General features: G+C 53.2%; 1 protein-coding gene across 5 annotated transcripts in view; it reads right to left on the bottom strand.

Annotated features, from left to right (window-relative positions):
* The window catches only part of COL27A1 (collagen type XXVII alpha 1 chain), a 135,045-nt gene that overhangs the window by 96,561 nt on the left and 24,340 nt on the right, over window positions 1–14,144 (bottom strand). For 4 of the 5 annotated variants that reach the window (XM_082697050.1, XM_082697049.1, XM_082697051.1 and 1 more), the window contains exons 5-7: window positions 12,922–12,975; window positions 2,484–2,537; window positions 1,120–1,173 (exon numbers count right to left, since the gene is read on the bottom strand). In XM_082697050.1, coding sequence (XP_082553176.1) covers window positions 1,120–1,173; window positions 2,484–2,537; window positions 12,922–12,975 — 162 coding nt within the window. The remainder of the gene's footprint in view (window positions 1–1,119; window positions 1,174–2,483; window positions 2,538–12,921; window positions 12,976–14,144) is intronic. The other variant, XM_082697052.1, reaches the window with a different exon arrangement.

The following is a 14,144-nucleotide window of genomic DNA, read 5'->3' as shown; positions in this document are numbered from 1 at the left end:
GGTCTTCCTCTTGGTCCTCATGAGTGGTCAGGGGTCCCTGTCTTGGACCCCGAGGCACCCCCCCCCCACCCCGCACCATGATCTGCCCACCAGCCTGCCACAGACCAACTCCTGCATGTCTGCCTGAGCCGGGGCCCCGAGGCCTCCGTGTCAATGGCTTTGCAAGTTTCCCATCCACACAGAGACTCTTCCTTAGTTGAGAAAAGATGCTTCTCCCTTCTCAGGTGAGCTGGTCCCTCTTGGATGGGGGCTCTGGGCCTCCCTGGACATCTGCTGAGAACAGGGAGCCCTGGAGTCCCGGCAGGAGTGGGTCTAGCCTGCTTTTCCCATCTCCTGCCGCCCCTGCTAGACTCCCACCCCCATGCAGAGCAGGACCACCACTGGCTGCTTTACGAGCCGCCACTGGAAAGAGACTTTTCCACTCACACCTCATCCATCAGAAAGTGCTGGAGCACAGAGGGGAAGCGAGTAGGGAGAGGGAGTCCCTGTGTTCTCTGAGCCAGAAAATACCATGTTTCCCCAGCTCACAGACAGCCACAGACTCCCGTCTGGGTCTGGCCTCTCCAGATGTATGCTCCGGCCTGCTCTGGCCATGGAGGGTGGAGAAGATGCAGGAGACATGACGCTTCAAGTGCCACAGAGACCCTCAGATCAAGGACAAGATGGAGCCAGGAGATACCGCATCCATCCAGAGAAGAATCAGATGGTCCAGAGAGCCGGTGACTGTAGACAGAGCGGGCAGCCGGGGCAGAAGCCAAAGACGCGGCTCTAGGCCGATGAACCTCCTGGAATCCCCCTCAGTAATCCTGAGAAACTAGTCGACCCTTGGCCTGCATTGCCCCCCCCCCCATTTCCGGAACACCTACTATACACAGGCCCTGTGCTAGGCTCCAAACCAGACTCACAAGCCCTGATCTGTGAGGCTAGACTTCCAGCTGAAAATAACCAAGATGGGCAAATGGTCCTTGAGCAGAGTGGAGGCTCCTGGACGGAAGGTTGGGATTCCAGGACTGTCTAGAATAGGCATGAGCATGGCTGAGTCCTGAAGGATGGTAGACCCAGGCCGGGAGGCTAGAAAGCCCACTGCACAAGGCCAACCATAGAAAACAAAAGGTGTACCTTTCGTCCAAGAGGTCCTGGATTCCCCGAGAGCCCAGGCAAGCCCACGTCGCCCTGCAAAACACAGAAATATGGGTGAGGCAGGGGGAACAGGAGCAGAGACGCTCATGAAATAGCAAGGCTGTCCTCACTCGGCCAACTGTCTGCGACCAGGACTTCTGGAGGCCCGGAGGCCTCTGGCGGAGATGAGGGCAGCTCAGTGGGTGGCTACCCAGCCCCTCCCCACTAACCCAGTCTCTCCCCTTGATCTATTTTATACCCTGGACGTTGGCACAAGACACCATCTAGGGACACTAAAAACCGTGTCTGAAAACCACTGCCCCAGGGGACACACCACTTGTCTGTCCCTTTCCAATCTGCTCTCTCTGTCTGCATTCCTGAGAATGAGGTCCTGCGACCTGGTCCTGACACCCCTTCTCTTCTGCCCTTTCTTCCTCCTGGCTGGGCCTGGTGGGCAGTAGGGGGCATTTCTGCCCTGAGACCTGAGAACGGACAACCCGGGAGAGCAAGAGAGAAGCCCGGGCACTTGGACTTCGTCAGACCTGGATACGAATCCGGCTCTGCTTCTGACCAGCTCTGTGACCTCCAGCAAGCCACTTGCCTCTGAGGCCTCTCTGTTTTCTCATCTGCAAGCCGGGCCCGTCTGTCCTGTATTACAAGGCTTCGATGAGGAGCACAGGGGCATGCGCGTGGATGTTTACACCCACCGAATGTTTGCTGCGTGAAAAAATGACCCATGAGGATGTGAAGGAGTGAGCCACCTAGGTCTTAGGGAAATCAAAGGGACCTGTGGCTTCTACGTGCCTAAGCACAGGAGGCTGGGTTGAGAAGCCGTGTTCTGTCTGTCAGGAAGGCTCTTGGACTTATGTCCAAGTTTCCATGAGAAACTTCGGGTCCCATGGCCCTTCAGAGATAGGGAGCCCTGAATCTCTGGCCTGCTCCTTTCCCACCTCCTAGAAATCCACAGACCTGTCGGCTCAAATTAACCTCAGAGACGATTTTGAATGTTTGTTGGAAGCTTCCTGGGTGTGTGCTAGCAGAAAGCTTCTGCACGCCAAGGGTCACCTAGAGGGCCCTACAGAAATGCAGGACATTAGGCAAAAGATCACTCGCCAAGGGTGTGTCCACAGGCAAAAGCTGCTGTCAGTCTTACGGGCTGCGCCCCCAAAGAAAGTGCAGGGAAGGACTCTGGGTTTGGCATAGGGATTGCTGAAGGACTTCAAGGCAAACACTAAAACCACACTCTTCTCTGGCTACTTGGCCGCCTCCCGCCTCTGACACACAGCGGCCTCTGCCGGGGCAGGAAGGTTTCCCTACGGTCCACTCCCCCACTGTCCTCGACGCTGGGGTCCCTGGAAACCTACCTTTGCCCCATCGAGGGCCTTTCCTGGTGAGAGCCCTGGGTCCCCCTTCTGTCCCTGAAAGAAAAATAATTCTTTCTAGAGTCGTCTAGAGAGGCTATCTCCCCACAACCTCTGCTCCAAGTCCTGCCCCCTGTTAAAAATGCCTTCCCATCCATCCCCCTTAGTCACATACCTCTGGGGGCGGGGGGTGTATCTTTTCCAGTTCCGTTCTTCCCTGCCCTAACACCTTCCATAGCTCCCCACTGACTGCACGATGACATCTCTGAACTCCTCCTTTGGTGTCCCGTGTCTTCTACCATCTGGCTCCACCCACCCTCTGCAAACCTGGCTCTCTTTCCAGTTGCTAAACCCACACACAGGGTCCCTCTACTCCTTGCCAGACCTCTGCCCATCATCAGCCACGCCCTGTACTTCCCTGCTGTCAGGTCCTGGCTCAGGCCGTCTAGAAAACCGTTCCTCAAGTAGCATTCACCACACTATAGACATTTTCCAAAATGCAGCTGGAAGGTGTCCTCCCCACCAGCTGGTAGATCTCTGCGGACCAATCCTTGCACGTGCGTGGTGCTAGGACTGCCTCCTGACTTGTTCCCCTGGGCTCTCAGAGGGGTCCTGAGAGACACATTGAGGAAACATGCCCGATTCTTCTTGAATTTCTAGTACGCTCAACTCGCTGTTCTCCGTTTACCGAGGGTCAGCGTGGTAAGACCTTCTCACATCCGTGCACAGCCCCTCACTGTGTGCAGTACCCTGGTCTCACGAGATTCTCACAATAGCCTGATGGTGCGGGCAAGGGAAGTGTTATTACCCTCCTCCCCATCCACTTAGGGAAACTGAGGGTAGGAGGAGGAAAGGGATGATCTGAGGCCCCATGTTGAGGCCCAGGCAGAGCTAAGATAGACTCCTGAAGTTGTCATTCCCAAATCTGTGTTCCAGGTGGTCCTGAGACCCGAAGAGTTAGAATAGGCAGTACACTGGGGAGAAACCAGTAAGCGGCGGGTTCCCAGTCAGAGACAAGCACCCTTTGTGCCTAGCATATGGGAAAATCCCCGTCGTGAGGATCCTGGCTCCTCTGAGCACGAGGCTAAGGGACAGGACCGGCGCGGTACAGCAGCTCTCTCTCTTCTGGCGCTGCCGAGGGCTCCTGGCTGCCAGCCTGCTCCTTTGGCCCAACGTGGCTCAGTTACTCAGAAAACAGTCCTTTGGAGAGTCGGTCCACCCTGATGTCACCTTCCAAGAACCCCTGATCTCTATCCCTCATGCTCACTCCCACCCTCCCTCCCCAAGCTGGGCCCTGAGTCACAAGCCCTGAGCTGAAGGCAGGGAATCCCAGAGGGACCTCGGGCTAATCACTTCACGTCTCTGAGCCTCCACTTCCTAGCCTTAAAATGGGGACTGCACAACAGACATGCGCACACGGACACGGCACACGTGCGCGTGATGGCACACGCACACCTGCACACAGGTAAGCGCACATACATACACACATTCTCATGTAGGCACGTGCGTACGCATTCCCTCACACATAGGTGTACGCGCATGGGCACACTCACACATACGCACGGTGTGTGTCACGTACACACATGCACACAGGTGCATGCAAACACACACAGGCACACGGGTGCACGCTCTCATACACACACGCACACACATCCGCCAGCGTCTTGGGTTTCTTGGCAAGGACCCAGTGAGATAATGGATGTGACCCATGGGAGAGGTAGTTTGGCCAACTTTAATTAGCTCCCATTCGGTCCCTTTCTTCATCGGAACCCAGCCTTTCTGAATCCTGGCTCTACTGCTCTCCACGAGAAGCCACTACACTCGAACTGGACGAAGCCTTAAAGAGGGCAGGTCTCTCTGCCACCAACTCCATGTCCAACACTGTGTCCATTCGTCCTCTTAACACCAGTGGTTGCAATTCAGGACTGAGCCCCAGGTTCAGAGAGGCCGGGTCACTGCCTGGGGTAACATGCAGGTAAGAGGCAAGGTCCTTCCAGGTCTGGCTAATGCCCACTCAGTCTGACTTCAAAGCACTCATTTACTCGTTGATGAATGAAAAGCCTGGCTGCTTCTCCAGCACTCACTCTGACCGGGTGACAGCCATCCCTGGGGGGAGACCAGGCCCTCCCTGTTGGAACACCAACCACCTGTCCACCTGGGCCCCTCCAGGTCAATTCTGCAGAACCCACCCTCTGGGACCTACCACCTTGCCTTGGCTGCCCCCACATACATCTCCCACCCTTGGCTCCTCACAAGTCCCACTCCAATGCCTTTTATGTCCATAGTGCAAATACAAGCCAAGCTCAGGGCTACCAAGGATTCCAATGGCCAAAAAAGGACAGCAGCTTTTCCCCACCCCACCCTCGCCCACCTCGGTCTGTGGCTGGTAGAGCAGCTGGGCTTGAGATGCAGTCAGGGGGTGGGCCTTCGTGTATCCTTTTCTGTCATTTTATAAAAGGGGAAACCAAGACTGAAGATATGATGGACTTGCTCCCTTCTCCGGGCTCCCTACCTGGGCCATTTCCGTCATGGGTAGATTTCTCTCTGCATTCTCAGCAGCTAGCAAAGTGCTTAGGAGGTAAGTCCTACCCAAGTACAACAGCCACAAGTACAAATACACAGTGAACATCTACTCTGAGCCAAGCTTTGGGGTGAACACAGAACACTACCATGGGGAACATGGCACAGTTCATGTTCATGGGGGCCTCTCGAAGGAGAAACCAGAGACCAGTAATGATAATCAGTGCTAGCATTTACTGGGTGCTCTTCTGAGCCCTGGACACATAAATCCGTGAGGTATCAACGTTCACCATCCCATTTCACAGATGGGTGGACTGAGGTACAGAGAGGTTAATTCACTTATCCACGGTCATAAAATATGTAAATGGGACTTTGACCCAGGCAAAGGATCTGGTTCCAGAGCCCAAGCTCTTTACCTGTCAATACACTACAGATTAAAAACTACCATCCAGGGTTAAGTGGAATAAGGAGAACATCAGGGAGAACTTGACCCAGACAGAGGGGAAATCCCTGAAGGGAGCTCCAGCTAAGCTAAGGCTGGAGGAAGTCAAGGAGGGAGGCAGATGAACTTTCAACTCCAGGGATGCTTGAAGCACCCCTGGTCAGGTGAAGGTGTGACTTCTGGGATGGAGAAGACTATATGGCTTCCCAGCCAGACTCCTACAGATTCCCCAGTGAGAGAAAGAAGGAATATGTAAGTCTAACTAATTGCTTACACATTGGTTAAAATGAGAACCTGGTTGCCAACCCAGCTCTCCAGCCAACAAGCCTATGTGACCCAGGGCGAACCCCTTTCCCTTTCTGCGTGGGGATTGGTACACCCTCCGAACAAGTTAACAGAGCCTCTGGGAACTAGAAGACATATGGGAAGGTATATCCTTAGCCATAAATGCTACAAACATAGTGGGAGTGGGGACTGTGCTGAGCTCCTTTTCTGCAGGTAGGGTTGGAAAGCAGAGGAATAGAGGGTTCAGAGAGGCCGAGATCTAGAGAGGGACTGACACAAAGGAGAAACACATCGTGAAGGATTGGGAAATTCTGGGCCAGAAGTCCCCTGCATAGGTCATCTCTAATCTAAGTACCCAGAACAGAGGAGACATCATAAAATATTTCACAAATGAGCAAATGAATGAATAGAATCTCAAGAGACTACTCTAAGGCTGGGATTGGCTCAGACGGGCTTCCACTGAAGACAGCCTGGGCCTCCCACTATCACTATGTCATGTGTTTAGAAGTTCCGGCCAATGCAATAGGGCAAGAAAAACAAATGGGACAACGAGTCTTTGAGGAAAAGGAGACAAAAGTATGTCCTTTTTTGCAAGCAATATGAGGACCTGTCTAGAAAATACAGGAGAACTAACTGAAATACTGTTAAAATCAATAAAATCACAGTACAGGGTGTGGTTATAAAATAAACACAAAAAGTACAAAAATACAAAAGTCAACAGTCCTCGTCAGTAGCTGACAGCCAGCTAGAAAATGGAATGGGGAAAATATTTCACTCATAACAGCAACAAAAATATAAAATTCCTAAGCAAAAACCAGAGCTGTGCCGGCCTTATACAATAAAACCTATAAAAGTTTACTAAGGGATGTTTAAAAAACTCAACCAAATGAGAAGACATGTTATGATTTTAGATAGGAAAACGTATTTTAAAACTGCTAATTCTTGGGCACCTGGGTGGCTCAGTGGGTTAAGCCTCTGCCTTCAGCTCAGGTCATGATCTCAAGGTCCTGGAATCAAGTCCCGCATCGGGCTCTCCGCTCAGCAGGTAGCCTGCTTCCCCCTTCTCTCTCTGCCTGTCTTTCTGCCTACTTGTGATCTCTCTCTGTGTTAAATAAATAAATAAAATCTTTTAAAAAATAAAACTGCTACTTCTTTACAAATTAATATACACATCTAATATAATTCCAATGAAAATCTCAAAGATGTTTTTATGGAAATGATTAAGATGGGCATTAAGTTCATCTGACAGAATAAAGAGCCAGAAATATTTTAAAACAACAAGGAAAGAAGACACAAAAAGATCATAGATGTCATGTAAAGTAGTATTTTAGCAAAAAGTATACAAACAGAACAATGAAACATATTTGAATGGCTGGGAATAGACCTCACTCTATCATATGATAAGCAGTAGAGTCAAGGTTATTTAATAAATGGTTAACTGTGGGGGAAAAAAATAAAGTTACAGCCCCATCTCATACCCACCCCCCTATGAAGATTAACAACAGATGGTTTAAATTCTTTAAGAATACAAATGGGAAAAAAAAAAAAAAGAATACAAATGAAACTATGAAATTACTAGAATATAAATGAATACCTATCTGATCATGTGGTGGGGAAAAAGTGTCCAAGTATAAACGTGAGGAACGATAAATTTTACATATGGGAGGAACCCTCTCTAAACTCCTGACATAAGTTCCTCATAAGTATGTGTTGGCTGTTATTGTTAGTCCAAAAAAAAAAAGATAAAACTTTTTATTTGTGAATATCATCATGAATACTCTTCAGGCAAACAGCCAAACTGAAATACACTCATAAGGCCGAGGAAGCCTGTGTACTCTTACTATGCAAATATCAGTAACTGTACAAATCCGTAATGAAAGACAGTGTCCCAACCCCCCAAATAAACAAATGCATAAATGATAAAATACAAATGGCAAACAGATGTAAGAAAAGCCTTCTTCTTCTAGATGATCAACGAACTGAAGTGAAAACAATAAAGTGACTTTTAAAAATATCCTCCTCTGAGGCTAGCAACAGCATGACTGGTCAATCATTCTAGAAGGCAACTGCTAATAAAACAGGCAAACCCATAAAGCACTTAAATGCAGGGTATATTTTAAATGACTCATACACATGTATGGGTGCTTGTACGTGTAGATACATCTGTATCTTTGTGTCTGTATGCATGCATTTTAATATGTTATATATGTATGTTAACGTATATATTCTATTACATGTATGCTAACATATATAGGTTAAGAAATAAAAATTCTGATTTCTTTATTTTGATTAAAAATATATGTGTGCTACTTATATAGAACTTGTATCTATAATATATACATACTCAAATATGATGTATATGTGACTTACTCTACAGAGGAAGGCCATAGAACTATGGAGCAAAATTGCCTTGTAGCAAAAAGCACATACAGGCTTTGGAGTTAGGCAGCAGAGGGTTCAAATCCTGTCTCTGCCCCTTATCACAAATGTGACCCTGGTCCAGTTACTTCACCAGTTAGACCTTAGTTTTTTCATCTGTAAAATGGGGGTGGTAACATCTACCCCACAAAGGGCATAAAGCCTCTTGGCCAGTCCTTGGCCCAGTCCTCAAAAGGCAATCACCAGGCAGAGCCACTGCAGAAAGCTTACTTTTTTCTTGATACCTTCTAGACTATTCCACATGTTCCTTAATGAGCAGGCCCCACCTCTGTCATCAGAGGAAGGACAAGTGAAGGCTGGGACTTGAGAACCCTTTCTCCACCTCAGCCCCAACCAGCTCTGCCGGCAGCCCCCTGGCTCACCAAGTCTGCTCCTTCCTGCCCGCCTCTCCCCCTGCCCAGCACCCCAGTGCCAGAGGGCCCCTAATCATCCTGGGGAATTCACTGCACTGAGAAGGCCACACTAGGAGTAGAGCAGCTGCCTGCCAGGAAGAGTGGGGCTGGGCTCCTTCTCCTCTGGCATGGGCAACCCTGGCCCTCCTGCACAGCTGGAGCACGACTGCCTCCAGCCCAGGGCCCCTCACCTTCCCCCAGCCCTGCATCCCCCCTGCGTGCACCATGGTGCACATCAGCATCCCCTGCACAGCCACTCTGGGCCTCTCTGCTGGCTGCCAGCCAGGCCCTGCTTCTCAGGCTGCCCAGCGGCCTCTGCAGACCTCATCTGATCATGTCACCTCTGCTAGAAACCGTTGCGTGTCTTCCTGTTGCTGCTTGGATGAAGCCCAAAAGCCTTACCACCACCTCCCAGGCCTGCTGCCCAACCTGGCCTCCTCCTGCCCCTGTGCCTTGTCACCTGGTGCATTTCAAACCTCAGTCTGACCCATCTGCCCTCCAGGAAGGTGAGCCTCAGCTCCTAGACCGGCCCAGTCTGTACTGCGGCAGGCATCCCAGGCCTCTCACATGGAGCCACGATCACGACATGATTCTGCATTTATCAGTGGGATTAGCTTGTTTCCACGAGGGCAGGGAATGTCCTTGCTGGGGCACCAGTACAGGGCCAACGCCTTGCCCATACTGACAGCTGACCCTTCCATGGGCCAGCACTGCTCGAAGTAACTCGGTTACTCCTCGTGACAACTCAAGGGGGCAGCGGCTCTTCCCCTCCATTTTCTAGGTAAGGAAACTGAGGCACGGAAAGCTGAAATAATGTACCCAGAGTCAGGGAACTGGGACGTGACAGAGCTGGGATTTGAACTTCAATCATCTGGCTCCAGGGTCTGTGCGCTTAACCTCTGCCCTTTCCTGCAACAACACATGTGGGTCGGTTGGTGATATGAATCAATCCAGTGACTCAACCCTGGGCCTCCGAGGTCAGCCAGCGCTGTCGTCCTAGGGCCATGGTTCAAAGTCCTGGATCCTGACCCCATGTGGGAGCTGACCTTCTCTCTCCTTGATGGATCTGAACATGGGGTGTACCAGTCTATGGCACATGGGTAAGGCCTTGGGGTCTGGGGGAGGAGGGTCACACTGTAATGGCCCTACAAGGGTCTTCCAGCAAGGATCCCAAAGCAGTTCTGCCAGTGCTGGTCGTGGCCAGTAACGCCGGGCAAGTCACCTCGATGTCTTTGTGACTCAAGTCCTTCATTTGATCCTCCTCCCCTTCTAGATCCTCCTAACCCCACTGGTCTCTTCCACCACTCAGTCTTCATCCCACAAGGCCATAAGCTCCCGAGGGCTCCATAACCTCACTGAAGCAATGAGCGCACGGTGACCCGTCCAGCCAGAGTGCGGCCTCTCTGCCACCTGGGCACACCCTTCTGTCTGACTGATTTCTCCATCAACAGCACACAGTAGGTGTTCAATAAACATCTGCCAACTGAAAGAGATGATCGGATTTGTTGGGGGGGGGGACACGATGGCTCTAGAAGGCAACATTGTGTGCAAGAGGGGGAGCCAGCATGGGGCCTGGGGGAGGCCAGCCCTCCAATCCCACCAGGTCACCTCCCAGGCCCAATGGATCTGGGACACAGGGAGGACCTTCTCCCCAGAATCATACCCTGGGTGCAGATATAGACCATTCGCTGCCAAGCTCAGCTCAGTCAGGAATTCCACTCTGGGAGAGCCTCTGCTTTAACCTTGTCCTGGCCACACCTCAGATCAAGGGCAGCCCAAGGGCAACCCTGAGCCCAGCCAACTGGGGCCTCCCGCCCAACTGGCCTGTCCTGGGGGCATTTGTGCTTACCCCCAGGCTGCAAGCCAGGTGTCTGGCAAAGGGCATGGCTTTTCCCCTTGGCGCTTTATGCAAGCACTACTGGCAGAAGCAGCCTCCCACTGCAGTGTATTTTCTGGAACCCACACCCTTCTCTGTTATAGGCAGAAGCAGGCGGGCATCCCGCCCAGCAGACCCCACATCCACACGCCCCAGCCCTATGCGGCCTCAGGAAGAGGGGTCACCTGCCAGAGCTACTTCTCCAAATGGAGGGAGAAACGACTGGGGGGGCCCCCGTCCTGCCTCAGCACATCTGCTGGTGGGGGGATGGGAGTGGGCTACGGGCCAGACTGGGGCTGCCGCGGGCCTGGGGCTGGGGCCCTGCCGTGCGGGGCCGGCATGGACCGGAGGAGGGACCTGTGGAGCATCTGCTGCTACAGAAGCAAGGAATCAATCTGGAAGCTGGACAGAGTGCAGAAGCCAGGGCGGGAGCGGGACAGAGCGGGAAGCTCCAGACGGGACAGTCCGGGAGCAGACCCAGAATGGCGTGTTCCTGAGCAAACCTGGCAGTTCAGAACAGCTGGGTCCTCAGCCCTTGGAGGGCCCCACGGCCTCAGAGCCCTGAGTCCTGTGCAGAGCAGAGGGGGAGCAAGGGGGCTCCTTCTTTCCGCCTAGCCCAAAGGGGGCAGATCCTACATTCATTTCCTAGACGGTGCCTTAATGTGCCCGCGCCTCCGTTTCCCTATCTGTACACAGGTATGGGATCTCCTCCCATGTTTTGGGGTCTTTGTGGGGATCAAACGAAGACAAGCGACTCAAGTACATGCACTGGGCACAGTGCCCATAGTAAGGCCCTGCATACAGGCGATTGTTTTTGTCTGTGTTTGCCCAGGAAGACAGCTAAGCTATCAAACCCTGCACCATTCGCCTCATTAAAACCACAGCACTTCGGGGGCGCCTGGGTGGCTCGGTGGGTTGAGCCGCTGCCTTTGGCTCGGGTCATGATCTCGGGGTCCTGGGATCGAGTCCCGCATCAGGCTCTCTGCTCAGCGGGGAGCCTGCTTCCTCCTCTCTCCCTCTCTGCCTGCTTCTCTGCCTACTTGTGATCTCTCTCTGTCAAATAAATAAATAAAATCTTAAAAAAAAAAACAAAACAAAAAAACCCCACAGCACTTCTGGACACTTGCTGGCCACGGGACACCCAAGGTCTCTGAGCTTGCTCTGGTCCCCAGCCCAGCCCTCGCCATGTGTCCCAAACTCCCAGATAAGCTGATGGGCGCCAGAGCTGGCCTTTGGAGGCGGCATGACCTGGGCACCAGTCGGTTAACGGCTTTCCCTAAACCACTCCATCTGCCCAATAGCCTTAGCAAAGAATGACCTTGGGGCTGGCCACCGGGGTTACCCCACGGAGGACAGACTGGGCCAGGCGGTGTCCTAGCCAGGCACCCCTCTGCCTTCCCTCTGGGCCTGCTTCACGCCCCTTCAGCACAGCCCCCGGGCTCTTGGCCCCCCTGACCTCGCAACTGCTTTGCCCTCCTCCAGTCTCCAGCCGTTCCTGGAGACCTCCCCATGACCTAAATGTTGCTGGCTGGGCACACTTTTTGGCGCTCATACCAAGTGCGACCCTGGACAGCCCTGTTTGCTGCCGGAGTGCCAGGAACAGAGTGGGGGCCTCCGGGGCTGGGGGCCCAGCAGGTGGGCCACTCAGGGTGCCACTCACTCTGGTCTCTGTGGTCTCCTGGTAAAGTTAACTGAAACATTCCAGGAGGGCTCCTTGAGGCAGGTGGCATCTGTGCGGTCGCCTCCACCCCTCAGGGCTCATCTCCAGCTCAGTGCTCTGCAGAGAGCTCCAGAATATCTGTGTCCAGGTATCATCTCCACCTGGGAGGGCTCCCAGTTCCCAAATGAACATGGCCCTCACCTTCCTTCTCCAGGGTAGCCCGGTCGGGTCACTGAGGCTAACGCCAGGGTGTCACTGGTCTCCTATAGCTCACCCATGGCTTCGTTCTCTCTAACCCCCCTCCACACCGTGAAGGCATCCACTTCCCCTCCTCCCACACCCCTAAGCTGGCTGGGCTAGCCTCACCCCTTCCCTATCCCCTCCCCCACCCCCAGGGTCTCCCTGTCTCTGCTCTGGTCCCCAACTCCTGTCCACATCCACACGACATCCAGCCATCGTTCCGAAACACGACCATGTTCCTCACCAGCTCCAAAGATGACACGCCTCGCAGGATAAATCTGAAGACCCAGTAAAATTTCCGCCTCTAGTCCGACATGCAAGACCTTCCCTCTTTGGCAGCAAATGACCCGTCTTCCTGTTCTCCTAGGGGGCTCTAGGCTCCAACTGCCCTTCTCTCCCTAATCCCTCCCCCAACCAGAAGCTACACTTCAAGTCCTCACCGTGCCTACCACTTGGGAGGCTCTCAGGGGGCGCCCATGGCACAGAGCCCCTCCCAACAGGGGCCCCTAGGAAGCACCTCCAACATAGCCCCAACCCCAGCAACCCCCTCCATGGCCCTATCCCCAGACCCCACAGCAAATACTCACTTTGGCTCCAGGAGGGCCGGGGAGGCCTGGATTTCCGTAAGGCCCAGGAGGACCCTGAAAGGGAAAAGAAACAAAGAGATGAGGGAAAATGGAGGTCACTCCACTCCCTACTGCAATGCCTGGCAGGAGCCCTCCACCCACTGGGTCTTCTCAGCTAGCCAGAAGCTTCTCAGCTTCTTAGCAGGACTGTCATGGCGGCCTACTTTTAGGGAGGGCCCCCTTGGTGCCCGGCCCCACCGTGAACACCTGCCATCCATTACCTCATTTTACTCTACTAACCCAAGAGGCAGGGACTATCATTATTCCCACTTGGAAGACAGAGCCAGTGCTCAGAGAGGTTGAGAACTTCCTCAGGTCATTCAGCTGCTCGGGGGCCGAGCTAGAGGTCAGCCTCCGATGTGTGACTTCGGAGAACAAGGCCTCAACCTCTGGATTTTTCTTGACTGCCTCCTGGCTCTCTCCCCCTGGCCCAGCAGCCCTTCCCAGGCTGGCTTCCTGGGCTCAAAGTGGACTTAGCTACCTGCCTCCCTCCACCGCTGCTCGTCAGTGCTGTGTGCCATTCCCATCATCTGGTGTTTCCTTCTGATCTGTTCCCTCCAACTGCCACCAGCCCTGTCCTTCGAGGTCCTGCTGACATGCCACCTCCTCCGGGGGTCTTCTAGGACTTTGGCCTAACGGCACTGCTCCCTTTTGACTCCAATGGGACTGTGATGTGAGCCTTCGGAGTCGAGAGCCCAGTGAAGGGAGGACTTGGCGCCTTCTGAACAAAGGAGCCTCCCTCCTGTGGCCACAGCCCAGCCAGAGAGCTCTCCCTTAGGATCCTATGAGCTCTGAGCTGACAGGTCCTCTAGGGGCCTTGAAGCATCTAGAAAGACTGGGCCCAGAGTGTCAAAGAGTCTTGGCCAAGTCACACAGCAGAGAGGTGGCCAAGTGAGGGCTGGGACCCAGGCCTGCTGGCTTAGGGTCCAGGCTTTATTCATGGCACCAGATTTTCCCAGGTCCTCTCTGAATCCTGCGGAACAGCTGGAGCCTGTTATGTCCACTTTCTCCAGCAAGGGCCCTGGGTTAGGGTCTTGCAGCCAATAATAGAAACAGCCTGAAGAGTCGGGTCACTCCCCAGAGTCTTTGTCCAGCAGGAATAATCTGGAACATGGGGGGTGGGGAGAGACGGCTCAAGAAGCCCAGAGGTGCCCCACCGCGCCAGCTTCTAGACACACTGCCCT

The sequence above is a fragment of the Mustela nivalis genome (genome assembly GCF_964662115.1).
Source record: "Mustela nivalis genome assembly, chromosome: 13".
Classification (NCBI taxonomy): Eukaryota; Metazoa; Chordata; class Mammalia; order Carnivora; family Mustelidae; genus Mustela; species Mustela nivalis.
This window is presented reverse-complemented; position numbering and strand designations above follow the sequence as displayed.